The sequence below is a fragment of the Anopheles funestus genome, chromosome 2RL, assembly GCF_943734845.2.
Source record: "Anopheles funestus chromosome 2RL, idAnoFuneDA-416_04, whole genome shotgun sequence".
In the NCBI taxonomy this organism is placed as follows: domain Eukaryota; kingdom Metazoa; phylum Arthropoda; class Insecta; order Diptera; family Culicidae; genus Anopheles; species Anopheles funestus.
Genome location: NC_064598.1, coordinates 32,120,531 through 32,137,430, shown reverse-complemented (window position 1 = coordinate 32,137,430; position 16,900 = coordinate 32,120,531). Strand labels below are relative to the sequence as shown.

General features: G+C 39.0%; 2 protein-coding genes and 1 long non-coding RNA gene across 5 annotated transcripts in view; 2 read left to right on the top strand and 1 right to left on the bottom strand.

The window, feature by feature from the left end:
- Positions 1–152: 152 nt before the first annotated feature.
- LOC125764348 (15-hydroxyprostaglandin dehydrogenase [NAD(+)]-like) lies at positions 153–1,575 on the bottom strand. Its single transcript, XM_049428510.1, has 4 exons — positions 1,471–1,575; positions 1,288–1,408; positions 782–1,211; positions 153–717 (listed from the first exon to the last, which is right to left on the bottom strand). The coding sequence occupies exons 1-4, from the start codon at positions 1,561–1,563 to the stop codon at positions 603–605; spliced, it is 759 nt and encodes a 252-aa protein (XP_049284467.1). The 5' UTR covers positions 1,564–1,575; the 3' UTR covers positions 153–602.
- Positions 1,341–2,241, top strand: LOC125764386 (uncharacterized). Its single transcript, XR_007418460.1, has 2 exons — positions 1,341–1,423; positions 1,489–2,241. It is a non-coding gene; the product is annotated as an uncharacterized LOC125764386 (long non-coding RNA).
- A 574-nt stretch (positions 2,242–2,815) lies between these two features.
- The window catches only part of LOC125764286 (serine/threonine-protein kinase par-1), a 34,197-nt gene continuing 20,112 nt past the window's right edge, over positions 2,816–16,900 (top strand). The window contains exons 1-2 of one of the 3 annotated variants that reach the window (XM_049428383.1): positions 2,816–2,924; positions 4,329–4,684. The gene's annotated coding sequence lies outside the window, so the exon portion shown is untranslated. Of the gene's footprint in view, positions 4,685–16,900 lie in introns of all 3 variants that reach the window. The other 2 variants (XM_049428382.1, XM_049428381.1) reach the window with 2 other exon arrangements.

The window sequence follows — 16,900 nt, the reverse complement described above, 5'->3', positions numbered from 1 at the left end:
GTGATGGAAAATCAAAATGTACGCGCTTCGGGATGCTGGATAATGGCTACGACTTTGTATAAGCTGATTTTTTAGTTTAATCACGCTTCACGAGATGGGCCACAATGATTTTTGACAAGTTAAACTATTGCGCAGAACTTATATACAAAGAATTATCATACTAATTATGCTTTATACTTTATTTTACGACAGTTTTACCGAATGAGTCATATCAACGTTGTCTTACAATATTGATCATGAATTCCGTGTCGGTTGCTCGTCTTGTTTGGTAATTATGTATATCAAAAGCGTTAGTTTGTTTTTTTTCCTTTTCAATATTATCCTGCGCAATATGGTGATGTGTTTGAACATTACTTGTCCCATTTGAAATGCTATTTCGCTACGAATGTATGCGCTAATGTGTGAGAACTTATGAATTGATGAGTCCATCACCGGCTTAAGTACAATTTGAATGAATGATACATTAAGGATTGTTTTGGTAATTCGGACTGGAATTGCTTATTATAATATACGTTTTCATGTTTGCCATATGCTGCTGGAAATCATGGTAATGTGATACGAGTCGAAAGCGCTAGTATGAAGAATGTGTTGCAGAATGAGCTTTAGATGCTACTGTAAGGAATCTCTTTCGCTGGTTTGCCTCCCGATACGAGCCATATGGAACCGGTCGGTGCATTTTTTAACAACGGTATCAATTCTTTGGCCACATGTTCCATCCTGAAATGTTAAGAACGATTACAACACTGTACAGCAGAAACCCAAGCTGTAAATGCTTACTCACCTTTGCAACTGCACACCACTCATATCCAATTCTTTGGCTTTCTCATACGCCGGCGACATGAAACGTTTGTTGTGCGATGATGAATTTTCTATCGGGCCAGGACAGTAAGCAAACGCTCGAACGTTGGTGTTGGCATAGTGGAATGGATCCCCACACGCTTTGGTCAGACCAAGAATGGCATGCTTAGTTGCCGTATAAATAGGGGTAGATAACTGAGGCTTTACGCTGACTCCCGATCCAATGTTAACCAGGACACCGCCCCCTCTGCCTTTACTTTTGTCCATAAACTTTTGGGCTAGCAGTGTACCGCGGATGGCCCCATTCAGGTTTACGTCGACTTCAAGTTCCCAGAAGTTATCGTTCATGATTTCTGCGTTGTTTATCACAATGTTGACCTCCTTGAACATGCATACTGTATACTCGAATGCCTCTGCGAACAAAAGGCAACAACAGAAAGCGTTAAACAATTTACTATCACATATTTTTTCACATATTTATCACCTTACCTTCGAACTGCACATAATCGGTAACATCGCAGTGACAAAATAGCACCCGTTCTCCGTATTGTTTTTCCAGTTCCTCCACGGTCAATTCACCGGCGTCAGAGTCCAAGTCACATACAACAACCTGTGTGTAACATGCGTAAGTAAATATCCTACTTCCTTATTAAAAACTTACACTTCATTTACCTTAGCTCCGTGCTTTAGCAATTCCTCACTGAACGCTCTGCCGAGTCCGGTCGCAGCACCAGTGACGAGAGCTACTTTGTTTTTCAAATCCATTTCTTCGCGAATGCAGCAGCACACTACGTTCTTTCCACGGAGAGTTGCTTCTTGCGCTGGTTCTCCCAGTACAGTTTGGAAGCGCTAGAAAATGATTCACGGAACTGACCCCACTACCGGAAAAGGCAGACACACCCCGCTTGATTACAACGCAAAGCTACACAGCAACCCCCTGTTTGGATGCGTGGACGCACCGTGGTGTGTATTAAGAAATGTGAATATTGGGCACGAAGTTTTAGAATACAAAACGGAAGGGCCGAACCGAAAACTAGAAGGAGTGAAATTGGAGAAGGTCGTTTACGGGAGGGTCTAGCGAAAAGATATCCTGTGTCGTTCACACCACCCAATGTCTATATACCTGCCGATCCTTGTTCCTGTCTGGTGTGCAAAAAACAACACACACAGAACAATCTACAAGTCGTTTGCCACCCACCAATACCAATGCAGCCAGTTGGGGTAGGATAACGTTTCTAGGATACTGTGCCGCCAGGGGAAATTATGTAGCACACATTCGGTGTAAATATAATTAACTGTAGAGTAATTGTAGATATAAGCTTATTTCGCAATATTACATAATTATCTGCATTGAGGGCTAATACACTATCAAATTATGCAAATTGTTCATGTATTAGCGAATACGATACATTTGTAATAAAAATAGTTTAACATGTTTATGAATCCTTTTGTATACCAAACACGTTTATTGATGCACACGCATGCGCTTGAGTGTTCCATCTATTTCCTTTGAAAGTTTTACATGTTTCGTTTTCTTATTTGCCAATTTGAAAACGTGTTAATAGATGACTTTCTCAATCTTAGCAGAATTTTATTGAAAAACTAATAATTTTTGTTAAATCATATATTGTGAACAAGCATGAAAATTTAACTGCCAATATTTTATTTTTGAAATATTGAATAGGACAAAATTGCTTGAATTTTAAAAATGTGTACGAGTTTGCTATAACGTTACATCGATCCATTGGATCGGATCGGGTCCTTTCATTTCGGTTTGCAGTAGGCGGAACACCGAGAGCTTTTTTTGTAAAATAATATTTCTTTATGAACCAATAGTTCGAAAATGATTATTTGCTACAGAAAGCATTAAAAATATGTTCTATTTACTTCAACGATGTTTCTTGACAAGGGAAAAACTTCAATGAACCTTTGATTCCGTAGAATTCGGATCGGATCTCATCTGTCAGGTTGCATTCCTAGATACGAAATGATACAACCTTCTCGGCGTGCATTTTATTTTCTTTTGACAACGCACGGTGTAGAAGCGTCGGAATCCGAAGCATTGACCACACAGTGCAGCAAGTTTTAGCTTTGTCCCAACATAGATCGAATGCTAGGAGGAAAAGGTTATAAATCTAAACTCTTTCAGCGTACCGCATTAAAAGTAGAAAGTAAAACACTTGCTCTTGAATCGCATAGAATTTGTTTACAATTCAACTTGACGAACAGATAAAAACAGGGGCACCAAGCCAACTGTCAAGACAGTGAGGTGCAGGAGCAAACAATTCGCCTCTTGTAGTTTATCCACAGACGAGCGGTGGCACATCAACGGAACGCTCGAGTTTAGTTTTGTGGCAGACTTGCGTACATACAGTGGCCTGGAAATCGGAACAGGAAAACAAAAGCGACTAGCATTAAGCACCGTTCTATCCGGTGAGCCTGCTCCGGAATTCTATTTTCCTACTCCTTGCGGAGTGTACAAACGGTTTGAGGGGTGTTTCCCTTTGCATGCTGTTCTACATTACCTTTGCCAGTGAAAAGGCTAAAAAAAAGTAAAGTATACGCGTTTGCGCTTCCAATTTGGTAGCTCGCTTTGGAAATTTGCCTCTAGTGTAAGTGTAAGTGTGTGGGTGTGCGTGTTTCATGGTTTTTCGCCTTTTTCCGATAGGAAAATTGTGTTTGTTTTGATCAGTATCACCGTCAAGTGCAAAGGCGAACATGTAAAATTCTACTTGCGCGCGTGTGTGTGCGGGTTTGTAACGATCGATGGTGTGTAGTGGCTTGAATGTGGTGTACGCGTTCAGTTAAAGAATAGAATTAGCAGCACCTACTCTTTTTTTTGCTGCTGGATCAAAACGAAAGGGCGTTCCGACGTTCCGCTTTTTTTTTGTTGGTGTTGGCACCCTCATACCCCAAGTGTGTAGTGTGCGATTGTGCTTTCAACCACAAATCCTGCTGATTGTTTTCCGCCACCTACACGAGAAAGGCTTCTTTCGAACGTTGCCACACCGAGATGAAGATGCATTCTGTGCATGCAGAAGCATAATGCATTGCTTCGTTACCTTACATAATGCAGTTAAATCGCATCAGTATGTCATGAAAAGCATATTCTCGACATTGTGCAGCTTCTGATAAAAAAAAAAAAAAACAAACAAACAAGTGCTTAAGCGGTGGTTGAAGGGCTAACAGGCAGCAGCAAATCTAGTGGCTGCGGTGGCGCGCGTGGCTTGTAACAGCAGCTTGTGTAAAGAGGCTTTATCGAAACACGGAACCACATTTGGGATGATCATGAAAATAGCAACAACACTGCAAGGCGATGGCGTTGGTATCGTTACCGATGACACTGCGCTCATTGGAGACATCGAAACCTGCTGTCAACTGGTACGTCGCTGTTGCTCCCCAAGGAGGAAAAGTTCGCAATTTTGTTGCTAGTGCGTGAATCTGTGCTTGTGCCGACATAGTATTGGAGCAGAGGCGTGCATTGAAACACATCTAATAATCGTATCTAATCCTTCCTGAACGGTGTATAGTGCAAAAAATCAACCTTTCTTGAGTAAAAGTGTGGTGAAAAATGTTGGTAACTTCCAAATTGATCTAGTGTGAATGTGTCTAACCCCATAATATTGGGTGTAGTGTACACAGTGTTGTGCATTAGCTAAACAAAAAAAAAAAACGCGTACATGTTGGCTGTCGTCGTGGAATGCTAACTACAGCATCATTGTAACCCACGTCCAAATATCAGATGTTCAACTGATTCTAAGCTGGGTAACGAAGTGCAATTTCAGAATTGGGGATTACGGTATTATATAGTTATTTGTGTACTGTTGTCATTCGTAAAAAATTGGTGTTAAAAATCAGCAAATCAGCAAACCGGCCCCAGTTGCAGGTAAGTTTGTATCAGGGGAAGAAAAGTTTATACAAAAGTGTTCTTCTGCCATCTTGTTAGTTAATATAAAGAGCAAGTAAAAACATTCTTTTAATAATATTCGTGAATCTGTGTTATTAAGCGTGGAAAGCGTGGCAAAGTAGTTTATCGTGTGATTTGCGGCCAGTTCTTCCTACAGTGAAAATCGATACGATGGAATAAGGTTTCTAATTTTCTCCTTGCTTTTGACCCTCCCTGATTCTACGCTCATGTCGGTTGCTCTCTCACTCTCTCGTTTATTTGATTACCTTTCTTTTGCCCACCCCACTCCTTCTTCCCCCCCCCCCATTCCTTCGTCAATGCCTGCTGAGATGCGGTAGCCGTAACTACCGTGCAGAATAAATAAAATTAACAGAGTTACGTTGTTTTACCGTAAAAATACTTATGTGAGTTTGTAAAGTGTGGATTTTTTCTGTGATAACCGTTTAAGAAGGTTCCACAACATAAAATAAAAGTTCGATGTATCATCATTGAGTTTTGAAATAGAAGGTTAAACTATTTTAACAATTGACTTTTTAAAATATAATGTTAATCAAGTGATGTGCTGATAGAATATTTATTACCTAAATCTGTCACAAAATTGTGCGAAGAAGTAAAACATCAAAGCGAAACCATATCAAAACTATACAATTTCTCTACCTGTTTCAGGCATTTTCCTAACGGTGTCCCTTTTACTCTCCTTTCGATCTGTCGAGGGGAAATGCTATTGCGTGGATTTCCACATAAAATCTCACTCTCAGTTTTATGTTCTTCCATGGGAAAAGTGGTGAGAACCGCATCACGGTTTACGGAATATTATTACATATAGTGGATAATTATTTATGTTTGCAAAATACATTTGATTTGCGTGAGATAAGTCTTTGGAAGGATCATTTGATGTTAAAAAAAAAGAAAAGAAAAAAATTTCTACTGTACTTTTTTAAGTACATTAGAAGCTCATTATGTAGCTTGAATAGAGCGTTATAAAATGCAATGTAATGCTTATTACCTGACAAAAATTTTAATTTTTGGTCACTCAAACAGTGTTATGTGGAAAATTAGATTAATCGTCTTTCGTCTATAATCTCGAATGGTTAGTAACAATGATCGAAATAAATAATTTAAATAGGAAAGGTTTTTTACGTGGTCGCCCGGTAGTGGAAATGGTAGACACGTCTACACGCCAGGACCGGGGATCAAATGCCATCGGGATCTTCTCCCCACAGAAAGGACTGACTATCCTGCTGAGTCAAGGAAAGGCATTAATGTCAGGCCAAGACCTCTTGAGATTATAGTTCCACAAAAGAAGAATAAGAAGATTTTTTACATCTGGACATGGAATTTAGAACAAAATGGTAGAGAACGGTAACAAATCTGAAAGAGAACTAGTGATCGGTTTGACAGATCAGCATTCCTGATGCCTTTCCTTAGCTATAATGATTGCCAATAAAAACCTCAAAAATGAAGGAGTCCGACTGGAAGGTCAGTAGATAGAGCAAAATGGTTTGAACTTATCTTTAGAATTGAACTTGATTGATGGTGATATGGTCCAAACAAGACAAACCAACCATCTCTAGAACGCCTCATGAAATAGAGTATATTTTCGCAAACCAAAAAAAAATCATTAAATTTACAGACAAGAGTAAATCTCATCAATAAACATTGCAAAGTTTAATGCAAAACATCACGTTGATATTTGCTGAGACGAATAGATCTGCATATCAATAATTCAGTTAGTTACGGCTAAGGTTTCAGCAAAACGACGATCGTCCCTGCTACGTCAATGGGTTTGCGAGATAAGCCGGTTTTACATAGTAATCTCGTACATCTTTAATGGCATTAGTCACGTTGTGAAAAGGTTGACTTTTTACTGCCTTTAATGGAACAGTTGTTTGGTGCATTTATTTGCTTTTAATTTTGTTAGTTACATTTTATTTTAAAATAACCAGCTTTCAGTTGAATATTTAGAAACAATACTTTTAACTTAAAAATAAATTGCAACAACTCCCAAAAACCACAATTTAATATACGAAATTGGAGTTAGTATTTTGGAAATATTTCATTTCCTGTGAACCCCAAAATAAGCGTTGAAACGATACGTCACGATAAATTCTAGCTGTCTAGCTGTTGGCTGTAACGGAGTTGTAGGTTTTTGCATAGGACAAGGAATTTTGCAAAGCTACTGTTCGCATGAATCATAATCGACGCCAGTGCCATAGCAATACGACAAACACCTGATTTATTTTCGTTTTTCCCTTTTGGATGGATTCTATTTTTTGTTGTTATTGCAAATGTATGGTACAAAATGAAGCCAGTCATCGTGTTATACGATCGATACCAGATTAAGGGCATTCAGGTTAGTCAAGTGTTTCGCCCCAAGAGAATGTTTCACTACTTATAGGGACACTTTTTACGGAGCTTTTGTGAGAATGTGTTTTGTGAATTAATGTACTGATAATTTTAACTTTAATTATTTCCTTCCGAAGGTTTCTTTATTATTGATTAATTGGTTGTTTGTTACCTGCTCTACCTTCATATAATATTTGTCCTTTTATCTATACAAGATAAAGAATGAATGTTATAAAAATTACTATTTCATATTTCTAAACTGGCAGCATATCTTCACAGTTGATATTTCTATTTTCAATATAACATTTTTAAAAATTTACCTGATTCACGTTCGTGTGTTGGCAGTTAATGTCTAAGGTTACTTCCTGGTCTCACGCCGGAAATGAATTGCTTTATCGATTTAGACGATATTTTGAGTATATCACGACAGAGTAACCTAACCGCTCTGGATAGCTTTGCCGTACGTAAAAAGGTCGTTACCGCACTTTCATTCATGCTTTGGAAAAAGAGTTTCATTTCTGAGCTGTTTGTTGCTTGCCGCATGGTTTACGTGCTGATCTTTTTTTTTCATCTTGTTTGACTGTATTTGCCCTTGGGCTCCTGGCGACTCTTAAAGAAATGCCAAGAAACCAACGCTGACTTGACATTTAATGAGCCCAAAGCTCTCATGCTTGATAAGATGGTGGTTTGCGTTCCTGCCGACTAAACATTAGAAGGTTATTTTTCCGGCACGAAAGGTTGTAGTTTGGTCAGGTTCTTTGGAAGAGTGTCTCATTTTTACACCATTTGCTCTTTACGTGAAGAAGTGTATTATGGTTTGAAGAAGTGTATTATGGTATCCAATTTTTCACCATAACACTACCCATTTGACAAAGCATAAGTGGATGGCAATTATGTGTCAAAAAGTTAAGTCATGGAATAAGCTTTCCTTTAGCACATTACCTGAAGGTAGCATTTGAAATGGATTTTGGTGTGAAATTTGAATCCGGAGTTAAAATCGTGTATTCCGGTACCGACTCCGGACTTAAATCCGGAGTAATCCGGAGTACTTGCTTCGGAGTATACTACGGTTTTTATACGTCTGAGTCGGGGTGGATTCATGAATCCACTCCGGAGTTCCCATCACTAGCTAAAGCATTTTAATGATACAAACAGTGTTGCCAGCATTTTTGTCCATAATATCTAATAGTAATGTATTGTAATGCCGTAAATACATAATTTTGTTCAACAACGAGGTACTTTTATCTTCTGCAGCAAGGGCAAATAACATTTGTATGAATCTCATTGTGTATCAAGGTTTCGTTTAATTTGAACTTGACAGAAGACCTTGTTGCATGAATGTTTTGTCACAATGGAATAAATAAGCTTATTGTCGATTCAATTATGCAATTTTATAATAGTCCATTGAATGTTTACTAAATGTTCCCACGGTTCTCAATATTACTTAATTTTGCTACAAGTTTCATATTGATAGAATTTAAGAGTAAAAATTCAATTTTTTAAATAAATTTTTGGACAAACTTGTCCAAATTTCATTGGACTTTGTTTCGTTAAAGTCTGTCCACGTTTGGTCAAATAGACAAATATTCTTCAAAAGTAGTACGATTTATTTCTACTTACCTCGGCTCCACAAAACGGAGGGGCGTTAAGGTGGATTTTAGCAAGATGTTACCGCCATAACTCAATAAACACAGTTTTAATACGACTGCAGATCACCTGAATGACTTTAATCAAACAAATCGTGTACTAGTACATTCTTTCGCTCAACATCATCTCGTCTCATGTCTGGAAAGTAGCAATGAAAAGTGATGATACTTCCGTATTTAGCTCTCTCTCTCTCTCTCTTTCTCTCTCTCTCTCTCTCTCTCTCTCTCTCTATACGCATAAGCGTGTTAATAAAAAATAATAATAACATAGTTCCAGCGATTCCAAACCATTATCATCACGCCAGTTTTGCGGTAGGTCGTGCGGTTTATCATTTAGCTAGAACGTGTTGGTAAACGGCGGTAGCAAGAGGATTGACCGCGTGAATGGGATCGCGCGTAACGGGGTGTCATTAATTGGCTGTAATTATCTTTCAATTACGCATCTTATCGCGCATCCGCCAGATGCGACCGCTTGCTGCGAAATCATGTTACATTGTGTCCATGTTACATTTTTTTTCTTCTTCGCTTGTGTACTGCATTGGAGGGAGCGTTTGAATAGCATCCGTCTAAAAAGGTGATTTTCATTTGCGGTGATAAAAGCCTGGTCCGGTTGAAATGTTTTAAAGTATGGTTTAGATGGAGCTCATTCTCATCAATCTTTCTGCCAAAGACTGACATTTCTAGATGACATGGCCAGGTCGCCAATCCGTTTCCAGGAAACTCGGACTAGCGCTGCATCCGATATACGACAGGTTCTACTCCACCGGATCCAGCCTACGAGATCGCTGTGCTCGTCTACATCTCATGGGACATGGCATGGGACATGAGTCCGGCATCCTCATCACGTGCTCCAGCCATCGTATCCTTCCGGCTTTGACAACTGTCAGGATATCTGTATCGCCAAACAGCTCAGCTAGCTAGTGGTTCAGCTAGCTCGTAGCCGTTCGAAAACTACCCGTTAGACGACTACCGGACGTATCAGTTTGCGATATGTCATGCTGGCGTCTTCTGGAGCAGGAGGACGTCGGAGCCCGTAGTAGGGTTATGATCGTACCAAGGTAGGAGAACTTCTCCCCCACCGAGGTCGAGATCGTCGCCTTCAACTTATACTCTACTTAAGAGTCAGAGCCTCTGGCAAACAGGTACTTTGTCTTCGTCGCATTGATCCTCATTCCAATTCTATCGACGTTTCAGTCGGATGTCTGTCCTATGATATCGATGTCATCCGCGAAGGCGAGAAATTGGAGAGAACGGATCGTGCCCCGGACGTCGAAGTCCTGAGAGATTCAAACGATTCCGACAGCATGTTCCATACTCTTCATAGTGGCCTTCAACAGCCGTACCAGCTTCCCTGGGAATCCGCACTGCTGCATGGTGTGGCATAGTTCGATCCGGACTCTTATGGCGTAGGCCGTTTTGAAGTCAATGAACAGAGGGTGTGTAGGGTAGATCTGGTGTTCTCGGCATTTCTGGAGGATCTGCCGTAGAGTAAAGAAAGATCTGTAGTAGAGTAAAGACTTCTCGAAAAGGAAATGTATTAAATGAGCCATGTGAAAACTGAAGGCTAAGAAGTGGTGAATATATTGTATGAAAGAAAAATTTTAACCAAGGAAGAAATTGTTTTGAAAGCAATACGCAATTAAAGAAAACAACGAACTCACCCTTCTTCACTCCTCTTTATTATTTCTCCCGTTAAAACTATTATTGGTTTTCGGTCTGGTCTCATTTCCGGCTACGACTATCTTGGCGCTTCACTCTCGAGCTTTGAAGCTCGAAATCTTTACGTTGCGACGACAATATTGCTTTTTATTAGCAGTTCAGTTGGTGTGAAATGACCGTTACAGGGGACCAAAAATTTATCCGGTGTTAGCCATCTGACCGGCCTCTCGTAACCGGTTATTCAACTGTACGTTACGGACAAGCGCGTTCCAAAATCGGCACGAAGCTAATTACGTGGATCGCAACGAAATTCAACAATGATCCGATGGTGGAAAACTGAGTGATCATTTGTGAAAATTTGTTTCCCCGCTCCCCGTTTCTTCCCTCCCTTTCCGGGGTGTTTCAGTTTGTGCATTATCCATTTTTCGGTTTGTGTGTGTGTTATGAATTTTAACCGTGGAAAGAGTTTGCCGATCGTATTAATTAATCGTGTTACGATTAATCAAGTTGCAGCATAATGATGAATGGGAAATATTGTTCGGTAAAACAAAGATTTACTTAAAATTTATTTTTCTTTTTTAAAATTAACAAATAAATCCTAATTGTTTTTTTTTGCTTCTTAATCTTCAACTTACTTCAGCTTATTGGAAGTGAACTTTCATTGAAATTCGAACCGCGCTGATCGCTTTGGAGTTTAGTTTTAATTGCGAACTCTCTTATACACGGCTTGCATTAAACATACCGTCGAAATTGAAACGTGACGCACAGATGCATTATTCACGATTAACCGGTGCATTGGTTCCTCTCACTTTTCTTATCAAACCGGCAAAACAAGGGGGCCCGGTTTTTGCCTTTTCTCTTAGTCGCACGTCTAACTTATCTGTTTTGTCCGTGGAATGGGGGAATGTGAAGCCAAGTGATCTACTAGAGCTCCGTATCCGTCGGCTAGTAGGTGTCTGTACTACCTTTCTCCGGTTATCCAACCGTTGCGGTACACCAAGCAGCAAAAAAAAAACCTTCCCATTCCCATCGTTACCCTCCGAAACCGTTTCCGCGAGTTTTCATACGCTCATGGAACCCAGCACCGGCACCGGCACGGGGTTCAATCAACCTCGCACGGTGTATAATGTTGTGCCGTGTGTGGTTGCTGGGTAGCTGTTTTTGCTCTGACCGCGTTTGCTTAGCTGCTGCCGTGAACCATATGGTCGAAGAAGTAAAAAAAAAAAACGGGACACGTACGCGAAACGGAAAAGAGAAACTGTACTTAACCAAACACCCAGCGGTGGTAGAAAACAATGCCGAAAATGTTTGTGTTTAAAATAGAAGAAATATTTGATGGAAAGCATATAGAAAACATGCTTCACAATCAGCACATTCAGTGCAGCATGTTTGCAACAAATTGTTTAAATTTATATCCCCTATCGCGCTAACATATTTGCCATTACTTGCTGCACGCTTTGCTTACAAAACTTCCACCACAATCGGTCCCATTTTGAAGAGGGAACTAACAACCGATTTTTTTTTATTCCCATCCCCTTTCTTACTGCACACCTGCATAATTGATTTCCATTGGCATTTGCATGTGGTAGCTTTTGCAAGATTTGTAAGCCCATGACATGATGACACGTTAGAAATGTAGAATTGCGTGTCAATCCGATGGTAGAATTCTTTACGGTGACGACGCATGTGCGATCTGCGCTTGTTTGTGACCTTTTTTGTGGTCACGTTCCGGTGATCACGTTGTGAATGACCGCTTTCGGTGGCAAAGCACTACGCCTTTAGCGGGCAGACATTTTGCTAACATGTGCCGTAACGATCGTTTGTAACGATCCACACCACGAGCGTTACTGCTTTTCGTTACTCTTACGAGCGTTACTGCTTCTCGTGCTAATCTGTTTGACCTGGGATCTCTAGGCAGATCGCTCGGTGATTTCACCGATAGGAAGCGAAATGTTTACATCAAATGATTTAAATTTACAAATAAATGTTTGTGATTAAGAGGAGATAGAGGGGAGATAAAGAGAATTTTATTTCAGTCTCAAAAAGGGTCTGGTTTTTAGTTGATAAAACTATCTAAAGGGTGAGCTTTTTTTTAGTGAATTTATTCTGCGAATGTTATGCATGTGAAATTTGCTAACATAAAACTCATTCACAAGAAAATTACGCCTCTATGACGGGATAGAAAATGTAGCTAGGCAGGCCAGACGAACCGGGCGAGGAAAGACAACAGAGACTAATCATCGTCATTATCGTTTGAAGAAGCACTGAAACGTGTCGGCGACTATGATCGCACGTCTCGGGGCAATGTTAGCGATCGCAAACACGTGCGCCTTGCGCACAACGTGCGTGACCGGGAGAGGAATGCCTTTTGTTGTGCTTTCTTTTCCCCCGAGATGCACCGACCGATAAGTGTAAGCTGCCTGGTGGAATGGTTTGTATTCGCTTGTGTTTGTAAGCATTTCATAATTAATATTATCGCTGGATGCTATTATTATCATTACCACTACTTTTGCCCCACTACAAATTCCCAGCTGTATGGCGCAAAAAAGGAAACTTAAGGTTTGCATGTTGACAGTAGTGGGTGAAACAACAATGGCTTACGGTACAATTGCACCGAGAATGAGCGTCCAAGTGCAGGCCAATAAATGGCAGCAAAAATCTTTCTTTTTTTATAGTAGTGTTGAGCTTATTGAACCATTTGAAAAGAGTCATTCATATGAATCTTCAGGGAAGAATCATTCAAATCTTGATTCGACTCCCAAAATATTAATGAATTTTCATAAATTTAAATGAATCGTGAAAGATTCATGAATCCTTAATGATTCGCTGCCAACAAATTTAAATTAAAAGGTCTGCCCGGAGAGCGGAGGGGGGCGGGGGGTGGACTTATTCCAAAAGGGCTAACCGGAAGGTGGAGGGGCAACCACATAAATCATTGGGCTATCTCGAAACTCTAAGGACTCATAGTTCAATGAGCTTTCATCAATCTTCAGAATAGAGATTCAGAGTCATTCATTTCTATTCGAAGATTCGTTCAGATTCATGAATCTGAATCACATTTACCTAACATTAGTACGAACAAAAGTTTTCGAACAAATAAAATTGTTGTTTTTATTAGAAAACAAATAATTGGATTATCTATTAAATTTTTTTTATTACCGATTTTTTATGTTATGCTACAATTTGTTCATTTTGCGAGGAATCATTTGTGTTAATTTTCATTCAATTTGGTATGAAAAAGCCCTCAATTTTTTTGATGAATTATTTGCTAATGGTTTTATGCAAAATACACTGGCATACGCTGGTATGGAAATGAAATCCGCAATCGGTTTTTTGGGTCAATGAGGTGTTAATGCAGTTAATTTTATTAATGAATTCGCCTGGTGAGACATGGTAATGTTTAAGGAACGTAACTAATTTACTTTCTACTTTATATTCATATCAATCTTGTAATGTTTTTTTAGCGATTTTTTATGGAAAAATAAAAAAAATTTGAATAAAATTTGAATTAATTTGAAAGTAATTTAAACACTACTTAGCAGAAATTTATATTTTTTGCATTTTGAACTTATTTTTAAAAGAATAGTTTTGCCTAATTTTACCATAATTTTATTTGTTATGACTGATGTAGTTATTGAACATGAACTCGATTTGAAATCGGTGATTTTCTACAAATCACAAGTTGGCAATCGTCCCCGTTTTTATAGATAATTTTCTGCTTACTTGTTGCGGATCCTTAAAATGATTTTTTTTGCAATGAAATTTTTTTGCAATAATTATTAAAATATTTATTTAAGCACTGAAGTAAAGGAAATTAATAAACTTCTCGAAGGGTTATCAACGACTATTTAAAAACCCGTTGACACATATTAATTAAATTATTATTTATTTGAAAATAAAGATAAACACTTCCAGAGCGTTTATTGAGTTAAAATATCACTCCAATTGCAATCATAAAACGTTGGAACACAACAGAATTAGGATTTTGTTGAAGTACGACAATTATTGTTTTGGTTTTTGGACTATCACTCATGGGTTGAATTGAATGTATTATCCGTAGCTTGATGGCTAGTCCAATGTACGAGGGAATTCCTCATTTAATATCAATATAAATTATGCATTGGATTTTTTTTTGCGATTAAAAATGGAAACCCGAGCATAAAGGAAAAGTTCCATCTTTTGTTACTGCTAACAAGAAAAATCTATTTTCCTATGGAAAAATTATTACCCAAAAACCCATCCCAACGGAACCGTAGCCAATTCCAACAGAAGCAGGTCAATCGGCTAATAATTCAGCGTACTTGTGCGATCGACCGACCTCCGCGTGCGAATAACCCACCGCCGGAACTGCTCTACTTACGCAATCCGTACACACACCGTGTTATTTTATTTATTTATTTTTTCCCTCCCTACCCCCCCCCCCCCCCCCCCCGTGTTAAATTTCCAATTCCAATTCTGGCGCTTTCAGCATCGATCCATCCATGTGACATATTGCGGTAGCGTGCTTGCGTACACAACACTTTTCTTGTTGGTTTCACAGAGGAAACTACTGCAGTGGATACTCTTCCAAGCACACAGCACACAGCCACAGCATGGGGGTTTATTTGTTTTTCCTTCCCTATTTGCCCCGACAATACTGCATCCGACTTGTCTCCAACACCATTACTGGATCTCTCGGTACCACCAATCGAAGCGATTGAAACATCTTTTAAATTGATGTTGACCAGCCAACGGCAGATGAAAACACTGCGGAGACTCCCGGGAGGACTGCCGGAAGCTGGCGATTGCTGGTAACGAATAATGGCATCGTAGCCCGGGGTGTATCGCTTTGCCAAGACGCATTCCAAACCGTGGAGTTTCCTGCCGGGAAACTGCGGAACTTCCCTTTTTTGTTCCTCATGTGGAGCAAAATCTCTGTCGCCGATGCTGCTGCTGTGCTCCAATATAAAACGAATGACAAATCGGGTTATGGCGTACAGTTGCCAAGTTTCGTATCGGCAAAAAAAAAACTTTTATCGAAACGAGCGTGTTGCAGTAGAGAATGCAGTTGCATGGAAACGGAATATGTCACGCGTTGTTGTCTCCCTGTTGTGACGCATTTGATTGAACAATTTATTAGCTTCCACCAGGAATACATTGGACAACGACAGCAGTACGTACGGACAGTGACAGGATAAGTGATATTGTTGTTGAAAGTATGTAGGAAAAATTCATTAAATTTACTATGGATTTTATATAGAAAATTTTATTTTTTCAAGCTTTTTGAACAGCTTTTTATTAAAGTTTTTGAAACGTGTAAGTGTTTTGAACTTTTTTATTTACTAATTTATATTTAAACGATAAGGCTGATGGCACTGCTCCTTGTACTTTGCCGTAGGCTGGTGACAATGCTTTGTCGTATACGATTTTTTTCAAAATTTTGTATGAGATTTGACAGATAACATCGTACGACGATTTTGGCATCCAATTTTATCTGTCAAATTCCATACAAAATTTTGAAAAAAATCGTATACGTCTAAGCACTGTCATCAGTCTAAAGCAAAGTACAAGGAGGAAGTGCCATGTGAAAATTTTATACTTAAGCTTTTTGAGGCTGACAATACGGCTAAATGCCGTAATAATTAAATATAAATAAATAAATAAATAAAAAAAATCAGTCTTAAAAGGCTAAAGTGTACAATTTTCTCAGTTTCCTCCGTCATTTCCTCAGTTTAAGGCGTTTTTTCAGTTAAGTGTTTTGAACTTAATGTTATATTAATTTTCTACGAAAAAATAATTCTCTTTTTTAGATGGAAAACGGTGGCCCATCTACGATGGACCAACTGCTTCATTGAGTTCTCTGCTTTTTTAATTGCGTTAAGCCTTAGAAGCTGCCAGATGGACCGAAAGAAAAGATCTTTGCATGTGAAAGCGGTAGAAACTGGTTGTTTGTTGTGCCCTTATGATTCTCAAAATAGATTTTCGCATGCGTTGTTGTTATTTTGGGGATCATTACATGCAGCATTATAAACTCCTTTATGCTGCGTACGTCGTTACGCTGCAGTTGTGATTTGCAGTGATTTTATTTATTGAGCCGTGTTAAGGCTTTTATTTATAGACTCATCATTAGACAACCTCGGACCAAAGGTGTGTGATATTCGCTATTTTTATTGTGACTCGTTTTATATTCCATCTTGCTACTTGTGTTAGGAGCTTTCGTTCGATCTACAATACAAAACACAGCGATGCAAACTAACGTTTTTCATCGTGTGAAAAATAAAACACTTCTCTCTCGCTCAAAGGGCTATTGTTTGGCTGCAGTGGATTTTGGATCATTAAACATCGACCGGTTTCGGTACGGATGAGAAACAGCGAACAAAATGATGAACGAGCTAAAAAAACATCATAATACGATAACAAAAACGAAATCCAAACTAGCTTATTGAGTTTTTTTCATGCTACTTCTTTAAGCTCCGTTAAAAATGGGAGTTTGGTGTGCATTTATTTATTTACGTGTTGTTTGCACTTGACGGGAACCATTTTGCAAAAAAACGGTATATTTTAT